The 25,939-nt window shown below is 45.1% G+C and overlaps 1 protein-coding gene across 1 annotated transcript in view; it reads right to left on the bottom strand.

Moving 5' to 3' along the window:
* Positions 1–20,362, bottom strand: part of doc2a (double C2-like domains, alpha) — a 64,387-nt gene extending 44,025 nt beyond the window's left edge. The window contains exons 1-3 of the mRNA XM_086290306.1: positions 20,184–20,362; positions 7,716–8,048; positions 839–918 (exon numbers count right to left, since the gene is read on the bottom strand). Of these exons, the coding sequence (XP_086146432.1) occupies positions 839–918; positions 7,716–8,043 (408 nt within the window). The 5' untranslated portion in view covers positions 8,044–8,048; positions 20,184–20,362. The remainder of the gene's footprint in view (positions 1–838; positions 919–7,715; positions 8,049–20,183) is intronic.
* Between the last annotated feature and the right edge of the window lie 5,577 nt (positions 20,363–25,939).

Here is a 25,939-nt window from a genome sequence, read left to right as displayed (position 1 = left end):
TGGATATAGCACACGGCACGCCCATCAGCATCACTTTGGTGACTCCAGCTCGACGCCTGCTCTTCACACCAAACACGGGTCTCCAGCCCGAGGCTCGGCCGCCTCTTATCTCACCTCCTCCTGACTCCTGACACCTGCTCTGGGACTGTTACTGGGTCAACGACGAGCTGAGGATGCACGCATCGTTTTCCTGCAGCTTCCTCAGATCCATAATCAGAGATTACTCTCGCTCCTCAGCAGCAGCACCCAGACGAATAAAAGTGTGTGAGTGAAATTTACTGACCAAATAACAATCTGTGCAGCAGACCCACGGGTCCAAGTAGCTCAATAAATCTGAATTTGCACAGAAATACTATTAGAGCTCATATTTATCTTTGACAGCACAGCCTTCATTATTCTTCACTCTGTGGAGGGAATCTAATTCGTAGCAGTTCATGAAACTAGAGCAGATTTAATTTATGATGAGTGGTGAAAATCCACAGCTGAGAGCAGACTTTAATTATTATTATATAACATAGTTCCCTGTGTTTAATCTGCTTTATGCAACTTTCTCATATATCATGATTATTATTATTATTACTCTTATTGGATTATAACTTGTCTTAAAAAAGCTAAACAAAGTGATTTTCACGTGAAGGGCTCAGGGCGGATTTTTCTTTAAAATCCTGGGATCCTCCTTAAACGTGTCTTTCATTCCTGATATGAAGGTTTATGAAATATACTGAAGTTACTGCACAGCGTAAATCAGCTGATCGGTTTTACTCCATATGGGCTGTATGCTTCCTGTTGCATGAAAACAGAGAAGAAGAGCGTGTCGGTGTCTGCAGAGCGTCCTCACCTTGGCCCGCAGCACGGTGCAGTGCAGCTTGTTGGAGCTCTGCTCGTACCTCAGCTCGAACTCCAGCGTTCCCAGAGCAGCTGGGGAATCATCGCAGGCAGAGGGAGGAAACAGACAACATCCATGATTCATGAAAGAAAACATGATTACAAGCCTCGCGTCAACAAGCGCAAGAGATCAAAACTGTTAGATTTAATTGAAAGCATGCAAGAGAACAGAGAAACATGTCAGGCATGTCATGCAATCAGAAGATGGGAATCCAATTCGGAGGAGAGCGCACGTGACTCACAGTCTTCCTACAAAGAAGAGCAAACATTCACAGCCGTGCACGTGTAACAGGGCACACACGCTCGCTCAGATAACACGTATGATTCACACTAACACATCACTGCTTACATAACTAACTGCACTCATACGCTAACTCTGAGCTGCTGTGTGTAGCGGACGAACGGCTACGTTACTCTGCTGCACGGTGAACGAGAGCGGCCTCTGCCACGTCCTGGTTTTTCTTCTTCACTGAGTGAACCTCGCGGCTCAGGGCCGCTGTGACTGAACATTTTAATGTTCAAATGACAGAAAGACATGAAAATGACTGCAGAGGCCACAGGACGAGATGGCAGTCACAGTAACACAAAGAAAAAGAAAATCAAACACAAAGGCGTGATTTTGGCATTAAGTTCATTTCTATGGAGCCCCTCTGATGACATGGTCGAAAAAAGAAATAAATTGTGGCCACGAAATACTATTTCGAGGACACGAAATAGGTCTAACGTGGCAACGAAACAGATAACCTGCGCACATCATATTGATACAATTCCTGGACAGCTGCGTAGAGACATAAGCATGAGAGTAGGCTAAACCTATGCACCGTGGACAGAGACAGTATGATGAAGTTTTATTTTAGGCTGGGGATGAGCTACAAATGCATTTTGAAAAGCCTGCAATGCAAGGAACCATTATTACGGAGAGACATTTAAACAGGATACTGCGAGCCCAGTTGCTTTACAGATGTACGTAGGACCTGGATTTTATTGTCAACCAACTGCAAGGGCCTGAAGGATCACGGTTATCGGTCAAGTGTTTCGTGCCCACAAATTAGCATTTCATGCTCACGAAATAGTATTTCATGGCCACAATTTATTTATTTTTTGGACCATGTCGTCAGAGGGGCTCCGTACATTTCAGTCTTCTGATGAAAATGTTTTAGTTTTACACAGTTTCAATTCAGGTAATCAGGTAAACTCCCAACACACAGTGATCAGGACCGAGTCAGGCCACGGGCAGGTTGTACAGGACTTTGTGGGTTGTTGTGATGAGTCCTTCGTTTCATTAAAGGCGTCAAAATCAAAAGACGTGATTATTGATTTTGGGAAGTCTTCTTATAGCTCATCAGCCGCTGTCATTAAAGATACTGAGATTGTGCAGAGTGTGAGCCTGCGATTCGCTGTTTGGTAACATGACTCTGAAGAACAAGAACCAGTTGGGAGTTTTGCTATAAACTGCCAGAAAACTGTCAGGGCCTGTGGCCATGTATAAGTTAACAACGCGTGCTGAGGAAGGCTCGTGTTCAGTTTGACTCGCTCGTTGCCTTCGAGTTTCACCTGCGAGGTCGACCAAAAAGACTCCAGGTTTCTTTTATCCCGACTGCGACTCGTCTCCTTAATGGCAAATAATCCAAATAACTGTCGTGTGGCTTTTTATAATAATAATGGATTGGATTTATACAGCACTTTTCAAGGCACCCAAGGCGCTTTACAATTCCACTATTCATTCACACACTGGTGGAGGCTACAGGTGTAGCCACAGCTGCCCTGGGGCAGACTGACAGAGGCGAGGCTGCCATATCGCGCCATCGGCCCCTTTGGCCAACACCAGTAGGCGGTAGGTGAAGTGTCTTGCCCAAGGACACAACGACCCGGGAATCAAACCGGCAACCTTCAGATGCGCTTCCCAACCCCCTGAGCCACAGTCGCCCCGTGCTCATTTCATCATCACCATCACTTTTATTTATTCTTATTGTTGCCTTTGCTGCTAAACTAATTTCCCCTGTGGGACAATAAAGACAATAAAATAAATTGAGTTGAATTGAAAATCCATCCATTCTTTTCCGCTCGTATCCTTTTGCAGGGTCGTGGGGAGCTGGAGCCTATCCCAGCTGTCTTAGAGGATACACCCCGGACAGGTCGCCACACACAGACAACCATTCACACTCACATTCACACCTATGGCCACTAACTGCATGTGTTTGCACTGTGGGAGGACGCCGGAGTACCCGGACAGAACCCACACAAACATGCAAACTCCGCACAGAAAGACCCCGGCCTGAACTCAGGACCTTGCTGTGAGGCCACTGTGCTGCCCATGAATTGAGAATCTCAGATATTTTATTTGTAGATAGTACTCATACGCAGATCAACATAGCGAACACTTCTAGAAGCAAAATATTCAAACAAAAAAAGATTTAAAAAAATGAGAAATAGGGGGCGCTAGTGAGGCATGTGCGAGTGTAGACGTCCCTCGTCAAAATGACTTTAAGAAAATCTTTTAATGCTCTCAAAAGCACGTCAAACCCATCTTTTCGCCAAATTCATAACCTGCTGATTACTGTGGATATATTTCTGGGAGCCTTTCAACAATGGTGAAGCCCAAACTTCAGAAGAGCGATCGATGTAGGCCTGGAAGCCTCTTCGGACTCAGCTGGTGGGGACCCCACGCCTGCACTGGAAAAGGATGAATGTGAGCCGTCGAATAAACTGCTACTAACTGCTATGACTAGCTTGTGTTCAGAGATAAATACAATCAAGCCTAAATTGTGCACCACACTGGACACTCACATGTTAGAGATTTCTACCACCATAAGAGGCGAGGTATCATCCTTGAACCAGAGCATCCAGGCCTCAATTTCGGACATAAAAAGCGACGTGGCCAAGCACGATAACACTTTGACTGAACTGCAGGCCTGTGCCTCAAACCACTCTGACACCATCGCCATTCTCCAGGCCACTGTGGAGCGTTTGTCTACAGAGTTAAAGAAGTTAGATGAGAAATGTGAAGATCTTGAGGCACAATCCAGGAGGAATAATGTAAGAATCACGAGAATACCAGACGGCATAGAAGGACCCAGAATGAGTTTGTTCCACAACTTTTGGCGGGGGCGCTATCTCTCGAGGAGAAGCCGCTAATCGATCGACCACATAGAGAAAAAAATTTAACATTTAAAAAATAGGAAAACACGAGGAAAACTAACTTTGAATCTGAGCTTAAGTAAATCCCTCAGAGGCTGGATTATGTCTTCAGTACAAAGATGATGTGGCTAACTTATCCGGTCGTTAAGTGATGACGTGACGAATCCTACTTCCGGGTCTAAAGTAGTCTGCGTTTAATATGGCTTTTGTGTTGTTAACATGTTTAATGTTTTGTATTTTCTTCTATTTGATCTCAAAAAGCTCCTAAAACAGTCAGTGATCACTGTTGACCTCCCTCGGCTTTTATTACCGCTAATCATTTATTTAAGCTCAGTTTTTAAAACCTTAGGATGTAACTACAGCCCAGCCCATGCAGCAGTATATGAATGACTAACCTCGTATTGTGGATGGATTATCTCAGTTGTTCTCCTGGCTGAAGTTTGGTCCTTTTACAGCATCCTGCCATGCGATTACATTTGTTCCTGACCACCGAGAACACTCACGTTAACTTTTATCGAGTGGAAAAAAAGTTAGCTTGTTTATATTATGCTAACATAGCTGTGTCGCTAGCAGTCACGTAGCACATCATTATATACCAGCTAGCCAAACTTCAGCAACCCTACAAACGTCACTGCTGTTTAGTTTTCTGTCTTCATTTATGTTGACAGAGGTTAATATCTGTTATTAATCTCTGTCTCTCTTCCACAGCATGTCTTTATCCTGTCTTCCTTCTCTCACCCCAACCGGTCGCAGCAGATGGCCCCGCCCCTCCCTGAGCCTGGTTCTGCCGGAGGTTTCTTCCTGTTAAAAGGGAGTTTTTCCTTCCCACTGTTGCCAAAGTGCTGCTCATATGATTGTTGGGTTTGTCTCTGTATCTATGAAGCACATTGAGGCGACTTATGTTGTGATTTGGCGCTATATAAATAAAATTGAATTGAATTGAATTGAATGTTGGAAGTGATAACAGAGGTGTACGTTTTAATTTGTTTCCAAAACCCTGCAGTCAGGACAGGCTATATTGTATTTAGATAGAAGCTAGCGAGCTAACTTCCTGCTAACTTCTAACTCCGTTAAATGTCATAAATTCCGTTTTCATGGATGCCTGGATGTTAAACTCAATTGTTACACCTGGTAGAGCAGAACGCTGATCATTTTATTAAAGATGAAAGACTTTAGACAGTTTTTCAACTCTCAGTAATGCTGAGTGATCGTTTGATATATGGACCTGCAGCGGAGTTTAGGTCCAGACACGGCTAGTGACGTCAGACTGAACGACCGGATTAGCTCAGCTAACTGCACACAGTTGGTACAGAAAAAGGCGGGAAAACCAACTGCCATCCAGCGTGAGACACAGGCATGGAAGCCTGTTGATTTAGTCTCAGCGTCTGTCCTGTATAAGAGTAAAACTCAGCATCTCAACACTATGAGACACATTTACAGAACAGCTAATGATGACTTTATATCTCATAAGGTCCTGTTTGTATCTGATAGCTCACTCTGCATCCCAAAGACATGATCACTGTCACATCCAGGTAGCTTTGCATCTCGTGGCCCCGACTCTGTATCGTGTAAGATAACTAACTGTCCCACAAAGGCAGCCTAGTAATGATGCTGTATTTTAAGTCTGTGTGTCTTTTAGTATCTCGAGGCAGAAGCAGACTTCAGTTTCTGTATTTCGAGTCTTTTGGCCTTTTTTTCTGTAAGTAAAACATCAGACGTCGTCCTCAGAAACTTAAATCAGTGCTTCTGACTGTTGGATGCACTTTTCTGAGTCCATCCTATAGTCGTCCTCTCTCTGCTTAATCCACTGCAGTCCTGAACACTGAGTAAAAATAAAAAAGACTCCTGCTTCCACCCACCTACATTGACTTACAGCAGCCCGAGGCAGCGACGGCTGGAACATGTCAGCAAAACCTCAAAACGCCCTGTGACCGTCCTGCGCAGGAATCATTGCTCTGCAGCAGCGAAGCCCGAGGCTGCAGGGATCACGCGTGTACAAAGGAGCGCCCCTGTGAAGGCGTTCTTTGTTAGCCAGAGTTCCTTTTATGTTTGATCAAAGCCTGGAGTTTCTGTTCGAGGAGACGGCCTGTCAAACTTTTGCGCTCTGCTCCTCCCTCAGGCTTTCCCCGCTCTGATGAATCTGACGCCTCGTTATTAAAAAGCACAAAAAAATCATCAAGTGGTGACTGCAAAACAAATATATGTTAATGAGGGGATAAAAATGGTAAAAACCTCTAATTAGTCTTTGCTTTCTGAATCACAGCGGAGCTTGAAAACATGTCAGCAGCTCTGAGAGCATTCAGCCTGACTCATTTATCACAATTTATTCTCGTGTTGTAACTGAAGCGGCGATGAAGGAGAGGATGAAGGAGAGGATGAAGGAGAGGATCGGCGCACTCGCGCTCCTTCTGCTCCTCCAGACGAGCCGGTGCCGTCACATTTCAGCCCTCTCTGAAGTTGACGTGTTTCGGCCGCGTCATTTACCTGCCTCCCCAAAAACGCTCAGCATCTGCAGTCTGGCCGAGCTTCAGCACGAGAGGCGTACGCGTCAATGTGTTGGTTACGTATGTGTGAGCTGCAAACACATGAATTATGCATCCACGGTGCAGCGGCGGAGGAACGGCAGTTAGGGTTGCTGCTGGTTAAATCCATGAAATGATCAGACTGGAGCTGCTGCAGCGTTTTTAGGTCCCTCAGTTACTCCGAGCGACCTTCGTGGTGCTTCTGCAGACTCTGTGACCTTTCATCCCAAACCCACATCGACATCTCCATAAAAGGTGATTACGGCACGTTAGCCAAAGGAGACTTGAGCACTGTTGTCTGAAGGAAATTCACAATGAAAATATTTGTTTTCGTTCCAGCCTAAGCCGGCTTTCAGCCTCCAGTAAACAACATGATTCACTAAAAAAGACGAGAAATAATTCAGCCCCAGATTTGTTCTTCAGAGAGAGAATTAAGAGATTTAAGAGACGTGGAGAAAATATTTCAGTCCATCTGACAGAACCAAAACATGCTGTGATGTCACGCAGAGGTTTCTCAGCCCTGCTTTATCTGCACTACTGTGCATCCACGCAGGGGTGTTGATCTGGTCAGGTATGTAGCAGAGGGGTTGTTCGTGAGTTTCAGCTGCTTTGGTGTTCATTAAAATAACAACAGGGGCAACAATGAGTGGGATCATCCTGACAGGGAGCAGCGCAAAGGCAGAAACATACAAAAAGAGCTTTGGATGTCCTCCAGGAAGCCTGGAGATACATCTGGAGATCCTCACCGAGCCGACAGAGCCTGAGCTGGAGGATGAAGCTGCTCACAACACGCATTCACTTTCAAACTCATTGCAGGCTTTTGTTCTCTATAGTGTTGTGTTTGCATGTTTGAATACAATTTTGAAGCCATTTTCCTGCAAAATATAAATGAATGAAGGGTAACTGTAGACTGACAGCTGTGATGGTCCTCTGTGCTGTGTTACAGGCCTAACGGTGGATAACCGAGAAGCAAAAACAAATCCAAACCTCAAAAGCATCACTGGGACCGTGACAGTGGCGAGTCACGATATTTTTGAGCCTCATGAAATGTATGAAAACAGACTTGAGACGGAGCGCCGTGCAGGAAGCAGCCTCAGGGTGACGTTAAACAGATGTGTACAGATGCAGGGTGACACACGCACACAGACACATGCCGACAGCGAGGCTCACTGCAGTCGTCGCTGTCGGAGCTGTTGATCTCCACCGACGTGTCCACGCTGCTGGTCAGGGATAGGGACCCGCCCCCGCCGGGCCTGCCCTGGGCCAACAGAGGAGACAGGAGGTGAGACCCGCCCATTCCCGAGGCCACCGAGCCGGGGCTGAGGGACGGCGGCGGGGACACGGCGGGGTTGGGGGAGACGGGGGTGGGGGAGGTGGGGGACAGGCGGGGGAAGTAGGCGGAGATCTGGCGGATGGGTCTGATGGGGCCGGGGCAAACGTCTATGGCCATGTGTTCCTGGATGGAGATGCTGAGCTTCTTTCCTCTCCGAACCGTCATAGAGTCTGAAGACAAACAAACAAACAAACAAACAAACCTGTTTACTCACTGAGAGCTTTGATCTCAGCACATTAACAGCATTTAAATTCAGATTGTTTCGTTTATTGTGGTTTTTTTAGTTTAAACTAGATTGGTTCAAATACAGATGAATTAGATTTAGATTAATAATAATTAACTTTGATTTATTGGTTTAACTTTATGTGGGTTTAATTGAGTTTACTTTGGTTACAGTTATATTATTAAGTTGGTTTAGTTGAGTTTAAATTTGGGTTAGTTTGGATTAGTAGTCTGGTTTATTGTCCCTGCTTTGGTTCGTTAACCCAGTTAGTTACAGACCCAGAATAAGTGTTTAACCCAACAGTTTCCTAAACCTGAGCGAGCATTATGAACACTGACTGACACACAAACATCTGATCTGACTTTCTTTACGTGTCCTTAAGGAGACATTCATGAAGCCGGGTCTGGATATCCGTTTGGACTCATTTGTTTGAAGTGACTCACAGAAAAACTGAATAAAAGCTGAATGGATCTGTTGTGATGAACACCTGAGGAACACTTGAGTGCGTTTGATGTCAGATTTCAAAGGAAATAGCACGAGGCGTTTGACAAATTAGTCACGGGAAAGGTGTTGCTGCTGTGACAGGACTTAATTGAGCCACCAGGAGATGAAAAGAATTTGAAGGGAGCCTCAGATTTTAGGCGGTTCATGACTAATTATCCCAGATTTTTCTTCCTGGCAATGAAAGGAGAAATTGTCGTCATATTTTGAGGAGAATCTCTGACAGTCACGGCCCTGAAGACACGATCATTTTAAGGGTTCTTTGTAGTGAATTGTACCTGCGATCTATCAGAGATACCTCATCACACGGCGCTGCTTTCTAAGAACTGAATGTGACGAGCTTCAGGTTACATCAGGTAAAATAATGGCAGTGAGCAGTGGAGCCTGTCCCAGCACTCATAGCTGTGAGCGGCGGCGCACACCTGGACAGGTTACCCATGTGCCGCAGGGTGAACACAGAGACAGACGGCCAGTCACACCCTGTTAGCTGCATTTCATTACAAAATAAAATCCACGAGGAAAAAACACTTTGACTCTTCCTTCTGTTTGGTCTTATTATCCTCGCCCAGCTTTTCCTCCTTTCTGAATAACTGCACTGTAATTATACACTTTGTTTCCCCAACCTATGCTATTTAAAACATCCTCAGCTGTCTCTGGATGACTCGAGTAAGGATGTCTCAAACTGCTGCAGCAGTTTGTTCAATAATCCTCTGACCTGAAATTAAATGCAGTGTTTCATTTGACAGAAACTCGGTTTTATTTTGGCACTAACAGCACATCTCACACAGACGGAGGCAGTTTTATTGACAGCCGGCTGTAACACTGATAAATATGTTAAGCCAACTGCAGGCGACTACTGTTGTGGTCCAAAGACAGGAATAGACTCGAGCTGCAGGAGAAATATCAGCTAAACTCTGCGAAGAAGCCTCATCGCCAGCCGTCTTTATCCAGATGTTCAATCCTGTTGTCACTTTTACAGCTGCTGATCTCTATGAACATGCCGGGTCAGAGATGAAGATCTGGACCAGCTGACTAACAGCAGGCAAAGAAAACTAGCATTGGATTAACGGGGAAGAGTACAGTCCAAGATCCAAGACCCAACCAGGCAACCCACATCATCACTGAAAGATCAGAGTCATAGTCCACTTTATTTATGCAGCACCAAACTACAACAACGGTCACCCCAAGGTGCTTTATATTAGACGTCAGTACAATAATATAGATGAAACCCAACAATTATATGACCCCGAGCACTTTGGCGACAGTGAGAAGGAAAAACTTTGTTTTAACAGGAAGAGAGACGGGTGCAGTGAAAATCAGCAGGGCTGAGCGGACGTAGACCGGGATACAAGTCAGGACACATCAAACATGTGAGCAGAATATCCCAAATTAAACACAGCAAACAAACCAAAGTCAAGACCAGAGTGAGTTAAATATCAAGTTCAAACCAGGCTGGACTTTAAGTGTTGCCGGACGAGTCTGATCAAAAGAAGACACGAAAACCTGTCGATGTCACTGAAAGCAGAGATACTCCTCAGAGTGACATGAGTGAGCTGACAGAGTGACAGAAAGTCGTGGAAGTCTTTCCACGGGTGTCTGTCTCCACAGGAATGACGAGGCCAAGTCTCAGCCCGGTGCTGCCAATCAAACGCACCCGATTGGCTGATCATCACCAGTGTGAGCACATCTGTAGAGCTGAGGTTTCTGATGTTTGCAGGTCTGGAGCGTTCAGGTGTGTTAACAGCGACACAGTCGTCCCAGGAGTGGACGTCCCAGCAAATTCAGCCTGAGTAAAAACCCAGGAGCTCCATCTCAGACTCCACAGGCCCCAGTCAAAGGTTAAAGGTTAAACGTAGCAGCACAGTTAGAAACAGACTGAGCTGAAAGTCTGTCCATGAAGCACAAAACCAAACTCATAAGACCTCAGAGCAGCTGTGAGCGCGGCGCTGGAGGGATGATGGTTTGGGTACCTCGGGGTCACTGAGTGGACCGTGAGCTCCTTCATCAACAGCAGAGTGTTGGACCTCAGCGACACAAACAGAAACACCTGTGTGGACGGACACCTGCTGCGTTCATCAGCCCGGCTGTGCTCGAGGGAGTTAAAGATGCAGAAAAGGATCAGCGCAGCTGTTTAAGCTCAGAGCTAACAGTCAGGAGGCGAGCGTGTTCGATCCCCGTGTTAAAGGAAACACTTTTCTTCTGTTTGACACATGGTAGTCCTGACAGCAGCTCCACGCCGCTGCAGCAGCTGACAGCAGGTGTTTAATGAGGAGTGTGTGTGTCTGACACATGAAAAAGAGGGAAAGAGGGAGGGTTCATAGAAAGCACAAAGAAAAGGTGTCGCAGCAGGACGCCGACACACATGGGCCGATGAAAACAGGAAGTTTAACGACCACAGTCCTGTAAGGAGGTGTGGACATAACGGGGGGGGAAATCACACGACCAGAACGACCCGAGAGTGAAAAGTTAGCTCGCTAACAACACACACACACAGCCTGCAGGTTGCATGAACAGCAGGGGGAAGTCAAACAGCTTCTTGGGCCTCGAGCCAGAATATTTAATCAGCGAGCCCCTGAGGGGAGACCACCTGCTGCAACAGCGAGACAGGTGAGACGCCTGAACGCAGCTCAGACTGCAGAGCGAGGCCTCAGCAGCGTTAGCAATGAGAACAAACCGCAGTCAGAACGGCTCACCTCAGCTCCAATGTGTTTGCTTTAGAGCAGCTTTGCTCTCAGATTAAACAGATCTTTGAGTCAGGCTCACGTTTGTGCAACTTTCATTTAGTTTGTGTGAAGGAAGCTCGAGGAGAAATACTGAGCTACAGGTGAGCTAAACGAGTCCAAGAAAACAGTTCAGAGATCTGCTGTAAATAAGCAAAAGCTCTGCCATCACGTTTACATCTCTGTACACGCCAGAAACCACGTCAGATTGTGCATCAGGCTGGAAACGTGTTTATTTCTGCTGCAACGTTTAACATAGGAGTCTGCTGGAGCCCCTAGTGGACGCCGGATGAACTGCAGGCGTCGGCTTCATTTCAAACATTGTTTTATCTGCAGGCTGAATAAAAACCACATAGATAAATGCAAAGTCCCTCTGAATTCAACATGCACTGTTATTATTTTTAGAAATTGATGCTGATGACGTCAGCATCCTGTTCTATTTAAAATATCTTTATTTACTGTGCAGATTAAAACGCCTGATTACATTTCATAATAAAACCTTCTAGACTTTATGTTCCAAAGCCTGAACACAAAGTCAGTTAGTCATCTTGCTCCTGAGTGAGAGAGCTGAATCCTCACGCTTTGACCTTTCAGAGTAATTTTCGTGGTCAAATGTGGCGCCAACAGCCCTCCAGACCCGAGGAGTGCAGATCGCCGCCGCAGGCTCGAGTGGACGCTGAGTGACCGCACAGGTCGAGGTAAACCGTGTCAGAGGTATTACACGATGATTCACTTTAACATTTACCTGTGAATATGATACAAAAACACATTTTATGGGACTTTCAGTGGTTTCTGCTGCAGCACACGTATGACTCATGCCTTGAAGTGCTGATTATAAGAAATGCTTAAGATTGCTTATTCAAGGTAAAGTCTTTTAACTAAAGGCCATGATGAAGCAGAAAAGCTTTCTCAGAGTTTCTTCTATGTGGAGCATAAAGCAGCGAGTGCTGCCTCTGCTCGAACACTCTGGGGACGCTAAACAACACCAATAAATATGCAACTCCAAACCAGCTCCACCCTCAGGAGAGCCGACTCGATTTAACCAGGAAAAATGCACAACAGGCAAAATAAAAGTACGCAAGTCACTGCTTCGACCGCCAGTGTCATCCTCCATGTTTTTCTGCTTTATTTACTCCACAAAGACTAAAATTCAAAATCTTACATTTGTATTTCCTTCTATTACTGGCTTATATGGAAGGCCACGCATTAAATTATTAAAATAGATTAATTAATAAATCAATATGCCATGAAATGCATTATTATTGCTTTTGGTTGTATTACACTATATCCCCTCTATTTATGTACTCTGTGTGTAATCCATTACTTTGTTTATTAGATATCCATCTCACGGGAACCAGCAGCCCTCTCTCTCTGTCAGCCACCTCATTCATTTCCTGTTTTACTTTGATAGCTGGTCGTCTCTGTTTTTGAGTTTCACTTCCTCCTCGTTGTCTTGATTGTGTTCAGCTGTTTCTCGTTGCCCTCCTGTGTTCGTCCCTGTCTTTGCCTGCCGGTGCTGGTTCTGGTCACCGTGTTACTCCCTGTGCACTCTTGGATCTTACAGCCGGGTCTTTGACATTAAAAGTTTGATATTTGTTCCTGAGCTCTGCCTCCCTCTCTGACTTCTGCATTTGTTGCACCAACATGGAGTCAGCATCCACCCTTTTCTGACTGCGAGCTGTGGCCTCAGATGTGGATGCTGATTCTCATCCCGTCTGCAAACTGCATCAGAGTGTGAGGGTGGATAATCCCTGCAGTTATGAACACGCATTACATTACAGCAGATTGAATAAAAATGTAATAGTTTTAATAATATTATAATAATAATATTATCAGCCTTCGTTCGTGCACTGATGACAGCACTGAGGTAAATTGAATGTAGCGCGGCTCAAACCTGATTGAAACCTGATTACAGGTTTGTTAATCCTCTGCGAGCCGAGGCTGGAGAACAGAACTGTTCAGTTTGTGACAACATTTAATCGTGCTCCTTATTCTGTTTAACGAGCGCGTGTTTTTCAGCTTAGCGGTGTTATGTTGAGATTCGTGTCCACAAACTGAAGACTTCTGCTGTTAAATGAGCGCGGCGGCGAGGACGATGCAGCTGTAAGGAGATGCAAGCTGCTCGTTTGGGTTTAGATGAAGTGTAGAAACCGTTCGGGGGGTTTTTAAAGCTCAGTTTTCACCAGGCTGAGAAGATGTTCACAAACACACACAGTGTTGTAATGACTAGTTCACCTTCTGCTCTGAGACCACCTCAGAGTGAAAGGAGGCAGAGGCCTTGTCATTAGCCCAAAATGTTCAACAGCTGGCTCCAGTTATCTAACGCCTGAGCTTGGACCTGCAGCTTCTTTCTTGTTAAGTGATCATAAAGAGAGAGGACGACTCAGATGTCCGACAGGACATTTAAGCAGTGGGAGATTTCACACGCTGTGTAATTGGAAGGAGATCATGCTTGTTTAAGTGTCTCTTCCTTAGAAACTCTGCAGGGCGTCCTTAACAAAGCCGGAGCAGAACCTCGAGTCGAACATGCACGCGCCGATCAAACAAAAGATTTGGGATTGGACGCGTCCTGCACATGATGTTGCTTATTGTTCTTAAGTATTCCACTTAAACCAGTGGAGCAGACAGGGTAAGAGATTAGGAGCTAACGACCTGCTGCTGGATGCAGTTTGGAGAATGCACCAGTTTTGTTTTTGTGTTTTACTCGGAGATCTGAGGAGAGATTCTGCTGTGTTGCTTGGTTCGGCCCTCAGAGAAGAGCTCCAAATAAAATTAACAGAATAAATCCTCATTCTGTGTGTTCGGCCTGCAGGAAGCTTGAAGCTTGTTTTCAGGCAGAAGTAGTGCAGTCCTATTAGCAACACACAAGACAGAAACAGCAGGGTCACAAAGCATTGCAAGTGTCTGCGATGCTCCTTCAGTTCCCAAAACAAAAACACACACAGAGCTCACGAATTTACACGTTAGCTACACCTAACAACCAGCAAAACACCTGTATACGAAAGATGGTCATAATCAACCCAATGGTTAGATTCAAACAGCACAAACAGGTCCAGAGGTGCAGCTCAGGTGAAGCTAGCAGACAGTTAGCAACTAGAGTCACCTGTGTCACCATCCACCTGTCAGTCACAGAGGCCACTCCCCTAATAATACAAACTTTAATCCTTAATACAATTTAAAAAGGTGAGTTATAAAAACAGGTGCCATGAAGGGGACATGATCCACAGAGACCAAACTGTTTGTGTATCAGCCTGTAAACATGTTTATTTCTGCTGTAAGGATTTAACATGAGGGTCTATGGGGACTGACCCACAGCTGCCTCAGCTGGACATCAGGGGAACTGCAGGTGCTGGGGCTTCATTTTTCATCCTTAGATGCTAATGTTTGGGCCATAGCGCTTTATTAACGGGGAAAACTACGTTTTCTAGATAAAATCTCAATTCTAATCAGCTATTTTATTCTATTTAATTTATCCTATTCTATTGTTTTTCTTAATTGTTGCTGCTCTTAACTTTGTACTGTCCACTTTCTGCCGTGACCAAGCAAATTTCCCACTTGTGGGACTAATAAAGGTTTATCTTATCTTATCTTATCTTATCTTATCTTATCTTATCTTATCTTCATTCACCTAATTTTCCAGGGAAGAAGAGTGAGCTTTGAGATGCTCAAGCATTTCAGCATCAACATTTTAACTTTACTGAATTTAATTTGAACTTAATTTCATGAGAAGTCAAATTTATTAGGCTGTTCTTGAATGCTAATCACTTTGTCCCACTGAGGAGATCTCCAGGCATCGTGTAAAATTTCAAAATGTAATGAGGATGTAATTATAAATTAGAAGTCACACATCTGAGACGCCGTCTCCTGGGTTTAAAGCTTCCTGTTTTGATTTTCGGGCCCTTCCCACTCTGTCACGTGTGTTTGCTTCCCGAGTGTCTGTGGCGCTCGGGGCCGTCATGTTTAATTCAGGGGGAGGTGGCGTTTATCAGCCAAAACATTCTCCCACATGAAAGTGAAACCTGGTGCCCGTCCAGTGTTAGATATGCAGTCACAGCGGGATTACTGGTGAGACTTCGACACAGGGGAGGATCTTAATGAAGACACACAAAACGCCTCTCCCTGCCGCCACTCACTCGTGCCGGTCTCGTTCCCACCCTGGAGTCTGCAGACGCTCTCCCCTCCCCGCTTGTTTTTACTCGCCCTGTCACCGTTTCATGTTCCTCTCCGCATTAACAGTCTCAGCCTCGCTGTGCAGAGGCGACTCGGTGGTCAGAGAGTCCTGTCACCTCATATACGCTCACCTGATGGCTGAGTGACAGGTGTGAGGGGAGCTGCAGCCGCACACGTCGCTGTGATTGGACAGATTCTGTCACTTTTCAGCTCCTGGCAGTTTCAAACCAAATTGCACGACAATAATTAAGTTCATTGTTAATTCAATCATGCACTGGAGTTTTCTCTTAATGATGACGTCACAGATCAGCTGTTTTCACAATACACCCCTTCGCCAAGGAGGCCACGCCCCTAATGGTGCAAAGAGTTTTTTAGCATCAGACATGAGGATTACTTTGAACTGTGACTCATGCAAAGCTGCTCTGCAAGGTCAGTCACTGTAGAGACAAAAGATCTGAAATTTGGAATAAGCACAAACACACAGGAACCAGCTGCTGCTCCTCCATAACTTCATTAATTACTTATGATTATTTGATTATTATTGCAGGGTTTTCATTTTTACTCTGTCTCACAGCTTCCTCTCTTCCTAAACTGAGCATCAGCTCTGTGCTGCAGAGAGGAGAGACGAGGAAACCTAATATAATTCAGTTATTCTGCCAAAAAAAATCTCTGTTCCTCTCTGGGATTTGAAATCCTCCAGCCACAGAAAATACCACATTATAATTCATAACCAGCTGCATGCAAATCAATACCCAGGCCTGATGTTACTGGCTGATGTGAGGAAGCTGCTTTGGCACAGAAAAAGGAGGAAGGGGGGGAGCAGCAACACGTTAGCATAGCATCCATCACAAAGCGACACGCAGTCAGAAGCAGGAGGCAGCGTGATCCAAGCACACGGATTTGGACATTTGGTTTTTCGGTTGTGGTTGTTTGGTTGGAGTCAGAGAGGTTGTAATTATTTTAATGAGTTTAACGAACACACGACAGCTCGCTGGCCTCAGAAGCAAACACATCGTCATCACACTGAAGCTTGTGTGTCATCGGTCCTGTCTTCCTCACACGGCCCCTCCCTGAGCCTGGTTCTGACGGATGTTTCTTCCTGTTAAACGGAAGTTTTTCCTTCCCACTGTCACCAACTGCTTGGTCATAGAGGCTCAGCCTATTGCTGGGGTCTCTCTGTGTTCACATTATAACTGCTGCTGTGATTGGTTGCTATATAAAAAAAACTGTACTGAACTTAATTAAAAGCTGAGCGAGGCCGGGCGGTCGGTGTGCAGGTGTGCACGTGTGCATGTGTGCACGACCGTGAGCGCGCAGTCTCTGATCTCATTGTTCATCTGTGTGACGCTGCAGAAGCTTCCAGTTCGTTTTCATCATGTTCGAGGTCTGTCACATTAAAAATTATCAGACTTATCTTTGTTCTCTTTAAGTAATTAAGATGAAATTAGCTGGCTGGGCCAAGTATTAGATTTGGGACATTCGCTGGCTTGGTAGCATCCACCCATCTGTTGGAGGGTGGTGCAGCTTCCTTTGATGTTTTAACTGCTGATTTTAATTGGCCTGTTTTGTTTGGGACCAAATGGCGCCACAGCAGATCAGCAGCAGTCGTGCGAGGTGCTGCTCGGTCCTGTCTCTCCTTCCCTAAAAGCCTACTTTCCTCTGATTGGCTAACATCCAGAAACCTGCTGAGGGGCGGTTTGTGCAGCAGAACAGACAGAAACACGGTGAAGCATGAAGGTCCCGTTTTCCCCTGTAGAGCAAAGCCAGTGGATGACCTTTACAGCACAGCTGTATACAGGAAGGTCCCGTGAATCATTAATGACTGCACGCGTCGCTCTATAGATCAGCCCCGACAAGGAGAACCATCCACGAGGTTCTTTATTCTAAATGCCATTAATGTGGTGAGCAAACTACAGCACACTCACACAGTGAACTATACTGCTGTTTTTATCTTTTAGGCATAAAATCTTATTTTGTGCTCATTTTATATCTTTTTGTGGCAGCATTAGTGATTATTTGTAGCTACATTATACACAGGAACTCCGGCCCCAACAGTTTGGTTAATGCACTGCACTTCCATCGGGTCAGCAGAAACATAAGGTGGAAAAGTCACGTTTTAGCCTCATGCTGAACAGATCTTTCTTGTTCTTTGGCTTCGCTTCTGTTTAAGATTTCCCACTTGGTGCTAAATGGATTAAAATAAATAAATGGGTGGATATGAACCTGAAGCTAAGGGTAAACCTGTTTGGAAGTTAGGAGGTTAAATCTGCCAACGTGTTGCTTTCAGTGCTCCTCAATAACCTCGCAATAAAAAATAAACTTTTGATTAAGTTATAAGTGATCCATTGGAGTCATGTCTGTGTCCAGGTCAGTGGAAGATTAATGTTGGGATTAATTGAGCCTGACTCAGAAATGTTTAAAGGACACATCAGTTTGGCTGAAACAAAAACCAACCTTCACCCTGCAGAGGTCACATGGCTGATGTTACAGTCGATTTTTCCTTTTCCTGAAACCTGCGGTCGAGGAGCACCACCACCTCAACGACTCCTGTAAGCACCTGCCCACCCAGAACTCCCGTCATCAGGTCACCCTCCTACGTTAACCACCTCTTACCCATTCCTCTTCTGTCCTTGCTCCAGAAATGGCACAACAGCCATGACCTCACCAGAGCCAATCAGGATGTCTCCAACCTGTCAGTCATTCCTTATTTATCCCCATCATCCACAATTTGCTCTGCTCTTTAAGCCTGTAAACTCACATTATTTTGTCATGGTGCTCACTATTAAAATAATATAACATGTCATTTGAATTAAAAAAAAGTGACAGGGCCTCCGTCATACTTTCATCCATTCTTTGAATAGTGGGTGGTGCCAGTTCTCCACTTAATGTCATTTTAACCATCGCAGAATAACAACAGACGAGCTCCGCTCTAACTTCGAGACAGGAAGAGGAAGGAAATCTGATTCTCCTGGTTTCCTGTTCAGTTCAGGTTTGGTTAGAGTCTCATCGCGTTCGTCTCTTCACTGGATCAGAAGCTTGAAGCGGAGCTTAGCAGACCAAAAGTCCAGCAGCTGAAAGCATCAGCATGGACAGGATTAAATATGAGTCCAAGGTCCTGATGCCACTTTTGTGCTGCTGCTCCGTGTTGGTGCTTTTGCAGTACTGCTATCCAAGTTTCGTCAATGAACAGCGAGGTCAAAGGAATAAAGTTCTGCAGAGAGAACAGATGTTTTTCAGGCAACCTGTGGAGACTTTCTTCTATTTGCAAACTGATTTCAGCTTAAAGTAGCTGAGGTACCATCGCAGCTTCAATGTCAGTGTCAGTCAGTGACGGACATGATACTGAATCATTTCCAGAGTCATCATGTGCGCTTACTTCTTTCTGTCTTTATTTCATGACGACTTTTCCACCAGAGCCAAGTTATTGAGATAATAATTCACAGCATGCAGCACATGCATGACGTGCTAAACTGCACAAAGACCCAAACAACAGACAAAACTTAACCACAGCGATGCCACAGTTTGGTCTCTGGGCTTTATTCAGATTAACATCCAGATAAAATCCCAGAATTTAATCAAACCTGGAGCTCAGCCTCGTTGCACGGTCTGTTGCTATAGTGACCTCACAGCAGCCATATTATTGGTCAGATGCTCCAAAAGGCTCCAACAGCACAAACACGGTCCAGAGGTCCAGCTCAGGTGAAGCTAGCAGACAGCTAGCAACTACAGCCGCCTGTGTCACCATCCACCTGTCAGTCAAAGAGGCCACGCCCCTAATAATGCACACTGTAAACCTTAATACAATTTAAACAGCTGATTCGTCTGGTATGGAGGTCGAAACCAGCTGAATAAGTAAAAAAATAAATAAATAAACAACTTATCACTAATCACTTGCTTTAGTATGTTTTCGCTTTTTGTTCATATTTTTGCTCTCCCATTTAATATTTTATTTTATTTATAAATATATTAATTTAAATATTTATTTCCCAAATGGTTTCCCTCTTCACACCGTGTCCTGTACTCGTGTATCAATAATGTACGAGTCATTATTGACAAATAATGTAAATTATTACAGAAATAATTAAACAAATTCATACTTACAGTTGTATACGGAGGAAACTGAATGAGAGGTCATTTTGACAGTAAATATTTCTGTGAGGAAGCCAAACTGAATGATTTCACACTTTATTAACTGACTTGTGTGCGCATGTATTTCAACATTATTTCCTTCTATCCTCTCTTTTATTTTTTTGTCTCAATATTAATAATATTGTTGCATTTTCAGTCCTCCATAGATCACACATCACCAAAATAAGTTGATAACAACATTTAAATCTGATTTAAAATGTCAATTTTTAGCTACATGATCAATAAACAGACCATCTGAGGTTAGTGTTTTCTTTTTTTCTCAAACTCAAAAATTAACCATGGCTACTAAAATACCTGCAAACTGTAATTAAAGCATTAAAGTGCAATAAAACAGCACAGCGCGTCACGCAAACCTCGCTGCATCAGAGTAAATGTACTTTGCACCACTTGCAGAAACACAGAAATTTGTTGAGAGACGAGAGGATGGAGGGATGGAGGAGGAGGCGGAGACTGGAACGGGAGTGAATAATCCCCCCCCCAATAAAAGAAGAAGGAGACACGCAGCAGCATTAAGGCAGAATAAAGAGAGTAAATGTTCGTACCTTTGATGGTGAGTGGAGGAGATTCCTGCACAAACAAGTGGATGTCAGTGCATGAGGGGTCCGCACTAACAGGTGGTGAGAGAGGAGCGAGTAGCCGAGCGGTCGAGAGAGGTAGGAGGGAGGAGAGAGAGAGAGAGAGCGAGAGAGAGAGAGAGCTCTCCTTCTCATAGATTCGGACTTTTAACTCTTTCTGCCCCCCACCCCACCCCCTCCTCACTGCCTCTGTTTTCAGTGCGATGTTTAAGTGTTTAATATCCTTTCGCTGGGCTTCACATCCACCTGAAACGTCACCGGCGATGAAGCTCTTCCTTTAATCACACTACACATGTATTAGATTAACTCCCCCTCCATCCCCTCTTTCTCCCCTTCTTTTTCCTTCCCAGGGCTGCAGATTGCAGGGAGCAGAAAAATGTGCCAACAGCAGCATCTGTCTTTCTCTCTCTGTATAATTTGTGGTTAATGATGCCTAATGATACATTTGTGCATCCAGCACACATATACAATCACACATAGCATTTTTTCCTCCTCCCTTGCAGGAAAGGGTGTAGAACATGTGGCCTCCTCCTCCCCCCGACCCTTCTCATCCCACCACCTCCTCGGCCCTTTGTTCCTCCTCTTCCTCACTCCTGTGGTCACACAGATAGGTGTCCCTGGGGTAGAGGAACCCCTTGTTAAAAAAAAGAGAGAGAGAGAATGTGCCACTCTCCATCCTTCCTCCTCCTCCTCCTCTTCTTCTTCTCTCTGCATCTCATCCACCCACACACTCAGTCTTTCTCTCTCCGTCCATGCATGCCAAAATGGACAAGGAAACCCTGCGATTATTTCTCACGTTTCGTGCACACCTCTCTCCTTCTCCACCTCTGGTCTCAAGTGCAACATGACAGGACACCCTGCAGTCCACTTCAAGGGTAAAATGAGGACGGGTACCACAGCTGCTCCTGCTGCTGATGTTCTTGTTTTTAAGAGCCCAGATGGAACAGTTTCCTTTTAAGAGGCGGTAATGAGTACACTGAGTGAAACGACTGAACTCTGTGGGTAGATGGAGATGATGCTCTGGAGGCTGGCAGAGGTTTGAGGAGGTGAGCAGGATGGAGGATTAGGTGGAGAGCGTTGGGGAGTCTGGGCAGGTAGGGCAGTTGAATTATTATTACAACTGCACAAAAGGAAAGAACTTTAAATCTGCTAACTAATTAATACTAATGACTTCCAAGTTTTATTTATATAGCAGCAAATCAGAACAGCAGTTGCTTCAAGGTGCTTTATACTGTAAAGTCCTACAGTAATCACAATAATCCAGAAAAACCCAACAATCATATGACCCCCTATGAGCAGCACTTTGGCGACAGTGGGAAGGAAAAACTCCCTTTTAACAGGAAGAAACCTCCAGCAGAACCAGGCTCAGGGAGGGGCGGGGCCATCTGCAGGGGTAAGGTGGAGTCAGCAGCTCTGGTCAGCGTTGATCCAATGAGCAACAGCGTGCGTATGAATAATTCTAAAGTAGAAGAGCAGACTAGTGAAGTGAGTGGCCACGCCCACAAGAACGACATGAATCACACTCCCTTTTAGCCCCACCCTTTTTCTTGAAGCTGTCCTCATAAAGCTGACACGCCTTTTGCTCCTGTGTTATGTGTTTATTCACCTCTCTGCATTTAATCTTGAGTTATTATTCATCTCTTCCACAGCATGTCTTTGTCCCGTCTTCCACCCGGTCGCAGGTTTCTTCCTGTTAAAAGGGAGTTTTTTTCATCCCCCTGTCAAAGTGCTTGCTCATAGGGGGTCATATGATTGTTGGGTTTTCTCTGTGTTACTCTGAGGTCTTTACCTTACATTGTAAAGCACCTTGAGGGGACTGTTGTGATTTTGTGTGATTTTATGTCTTTTCCTTCAGAGCTACACAAATAATTTTGCGCTGCAAAAGCTGCAACAACAACGTCTTTTCTGAAAAGCATTCAGGGTTGAGAGCTGCAGGGGTTTTATGATGATGAAATTTAGAAATGTGTGCAGAAAGAAGCTGTTTGCTGAGACAGCAGAGGGTGAACGTGGTAATTAAAGAGCTTTTGCTTCCTTGTTTACTTTCTCGTCTGTTTCCTGGACTTTGATCCAAAGAAAACTTTGAAAATCCAAAACTTGAAGCAAACGTCTGCTTTTCCTCACTTCCTGTCACAGATGTGCTGCTCCTCTTGTAGACGTGGATATTAAACATAAAGTTTTTAATAATGAGCTCCGTGTATGCACAGACAGAACACTCCGTTTGTGGCAGGCTTTTTAAGTTGTTTTAATTCTCGTATTCTTCATACTGCAAAGTAACGACGGTACAATATGAACCCGAGCGGCCTCTGAAGATCCCACCGCAGCACTTTGGTGTTCAGAGGAGTTCACGGTCCACTCGGTGACCGCGAGGAGCCCAAACCATCGTCGCTCCACCGCCATGCTGCCAGCTGGTCTGAGGCTTCCTCTTCACTTTGTGTTTCACGGACAAACATGTCCGCTTCAGCCTCGTCTGTTCCAGAAGTCTTTGTTTTGTTCAGATGCAGCTTTGTTAAGCTTTGGCACCATGTTGAGGACCTTTCCTCCTGCAGCTGTACTTGTTCAGGCTGTTTCTAACTGTGCTGTCATGAACTTTAACCTTTGACTGAGGCCTGTGGAGTCTCAGATGGAGCTCCTGGGTTTTTGCTTGGGCTGAAGTTGCTGCGACTTCCACTCCTGGGAAGACTGTGTCGCTCTTAACGCTCACACTGATGATGATCAGCCAATCAGGTGCGTTTCATTATTAGCACCTGGCTGCTTCTCATCATCTTAATTCTGGTGGAAGGAATGAGAACCTGTGAAAAGCTCTGCCTCCATATTTTATACATCTGCAGTCTCGTGGATGTTGTGTAGTTTTTTAAAGTAGATTTAGTGTTGGAAACCTCAGAGAGAAAGAAGAGCAGGGCAGGATTCATTGAGCTTCTTCCAGCAGGTCTGTCCTCTGAACGTCTGCCCTGCAGGACGAAGGATGTCGGCTATAAGAGCTGTTAAATATTTGATCGTTGGGGCCACGTCCAGCCGCCCTCTGACAGACGTGCCTTTAGTCAGAAACCTGGTCACACTGTATAATAAACTTCCTCACCCTGTTCTACTTTTTCTCCTCTTTCTTCAGTCATTCTCGTGGCCAACGATGCCGTTAATTACCGATGATAATGCTTCAGGTAATTGAAAATATTAACCGGCTTCTCGTCTGTGCCGATCTCTGCCTTAGAGACATGCGGTGCTGCTGGATTGTTGTGTATTATGCAGATTGAGTGTTATTAACCCCGATGGTCCTGAAAACACGAGGCAATACCCAGAGTCTGAATTCACTCGGGTTGTGTGTTGTGATCCTGTTGTCATGTGGAGCCTTTATCCTGCTTTGTGTCGGTTCATCTTCTCGCCTGAATCTCACTCGGTTTGTTGGAGATTCAGCTCACGTCTCAGTGACTGCTCAGCATCGACTGTCTTTGAATGCTTCACCGCGTGGGTCCACACTTCAACCCCCTCAGCAGAAGATACTGGCTGAAACTTTGCTCCCTTAGCTCATATCCATCATCCACAGCCGCCTGGTAAGCCCCTAAATTAAGGCTCTGTGTGACAGCATTTGTAATTCATGCCTTAATTAATTCACACTAACGTCTTTGTTGATAATCACCCTGAAGACTTTTAGATTTGTTAAAAAAGCTGAAAGTAAAACCTTTTGATTCGGTTTCACCTCTGGGTGAAAACTTCAGTTAGAAGTTCCTCATGGTGCCGACAGCATCTGCAGTGATGACAGAAAACAAACGTCCACTGAGATCCTCATCACACCATCAGGGATGTTCGGCTTCCGAACGCGGGGCCGCGAGAAAACCCGCAGCAGCTCATCCGTGAGGGACGGATCGTCTCAGATGTTGCTGAAGTTTGGTCACTGTTCCTAATGTGTCTTTGTTGGCCTCAGCAGCTCTGCAGCCTCCAGCAGGTATCACGCCATCTCCACCCTCCAACCTTTCAGATCAGAGTGAAATGGAGGCGACTGGTTGAACAGGTACTGGTGGTGTTAAAACATGAACATTCTCGTAACGCTGTCTGTGCTTCATTCAGTGGATTTATTCAGCTCTGCAGCTGATTTTAAATCAAAACTCTGAACATCACCTGCTCCACACCAGGTTATGTATTCATCATCAGTTACCATGGTGATTTCGCCAGGCAAAAAGTGATCCACTTTCCTTCGACACAGCTCGTTGTCCCGTAGTCCTCCGGGGGAGGGAGGGAGGGCTGCAGAGCCGCTTGCAGCTCGGTTTTTGTTTTTGTCTGTTCTGTGTCGCAGTTTTTGGGGACGGTGACGTTCAGCTTTAACGCCATCTTTAGCTGCCTGCACCTCAGACGGGTGAAGGAAGTGCAGTCTCTGGTGTGTAGTTCATGTGTTTTGTCCACCCATCCTCCACCCCAGCCTCCTCCCTATGTCGTTCTGAACAGTGAAGCTTCATTCAGAACATTTCCTCCCTGATTTTTCTGCGTCTCTACCTGACGAAGCAGCTCGGTGGTGTAGGAAGATCATTTCTTTGAGCCATTAGTGACAGACTGGTGAAAAACACTTGAATGTCACTGAGTCAGAGGTTCCTTACACTGCATTTCCATTTCAGACTCCATCTGTGTGCTCCTGTCTGCTGAGGCTGTAACCAACACGTTGAACATCATCTGGGCGAATTAAAAGATTAAAGATTAAAAGTGCCCAGAAGTGTCCTGTTATTGTTTCATGAAGCTCATCGAGCCTTTGCTGGCACCAGAGCTGATGTACGCTCTGAGAGGATTTCACGTGCCTGCTGCCAAATGTTGCTTTGATTGGGAAGTTTTGGTTGCAGTTTGGTGTCACGTGGTGACAGATAGTGATGCCGTCAGGTTTTATTTGGCACTGTGAGGGTGTGTTTTGACACTCGGTGTGTGTCTTTTGTAGAGCAGAGCTTCTCCAGAGAACAAACATCAGCCTTTATTTTAGCAGAAACAGAAACTCACTGATTGAGAATGAATTTCTCTGATGAGCACAGGCTCGGCTTCAGCCGGCTGTACTTCTTACTTTGTCGTTGTTTTTATTCTTTTATCTGATTTTTTGTGCTTCTTTTGTGTCTTTTGGTTGTCGTCAGTTTAAAGAATAAAAAGCAGCACTGAGCCAGAAAATCATTCGGTGGATTTAAAATGTTTTGCTGCTAAAACACTAGATTTCCTGCAGCTTTGCATTTCATTGTTAATTTAATTAATTTTATGTTTTTTATATATTTGTATCATCATCAGCTGATAGTGTCTCTGACTGGAGTAGGTGACACTCATAGGGATCACTTTGTGTTGATGTACAGTCACGTGTGTCGTCTACTGTGGACCCTAATGCAAGATTCAGAGAAAGGCAGTTAACTCAAAGTGGAAACAGTGTGAACGACGCTGAGACGGGAAGGAAGACGGCGCTATTTAAACATATAATCAGGAACAACACAACAGGGTAACAAAACACAGGTGAAGATAAAGATGGTGACACAGGCGAGGAAGTCAAACTAAACCAAAACACATAAAAGAGGAAGTGAGACAGCTCAGCTACACTGACACGAGAGGATGAGACGAAACACGGAGCATTTTTCTCCTGCTGTTTAATCCTTGCTCGTTGGTCCCGATGAGCTAATGAACCGTTAATTTACCCTCTTCAGTTTGTGCTCGTGCTTCAGCTGAAGCTCGCGGCTGTACGGAGACGAGCAGGATCATTTGTAACGCTCCCCAGT

Source organism: Aulonocara sp. 'chitande type north' Nkhata Bay, linkage group LG4 (assembly GCF_057382095.1).
Source record: "Aulonocara sp. 'chitande type north' Nkhata Bay isolate Kocher_YH1m ecotype deep benthic linkage group LG4, A_spYH_male_GT1.1, whole genome shotgun sequence".
In the NCBI taxonomy this organism is placed as follows: domain Eukaryota; kingdom Metazoa; phylum Chordata; class Actinopteri; order Cichliformes; family Cichlidae; genus Aulonocara; species Aulonocara sp. 'chitande type north' Nkhata Bay.
Note: the sequence above shows the minus strand (reverse complement) of the source record. Positions and strands in the feature narration are given on the sequence as shown.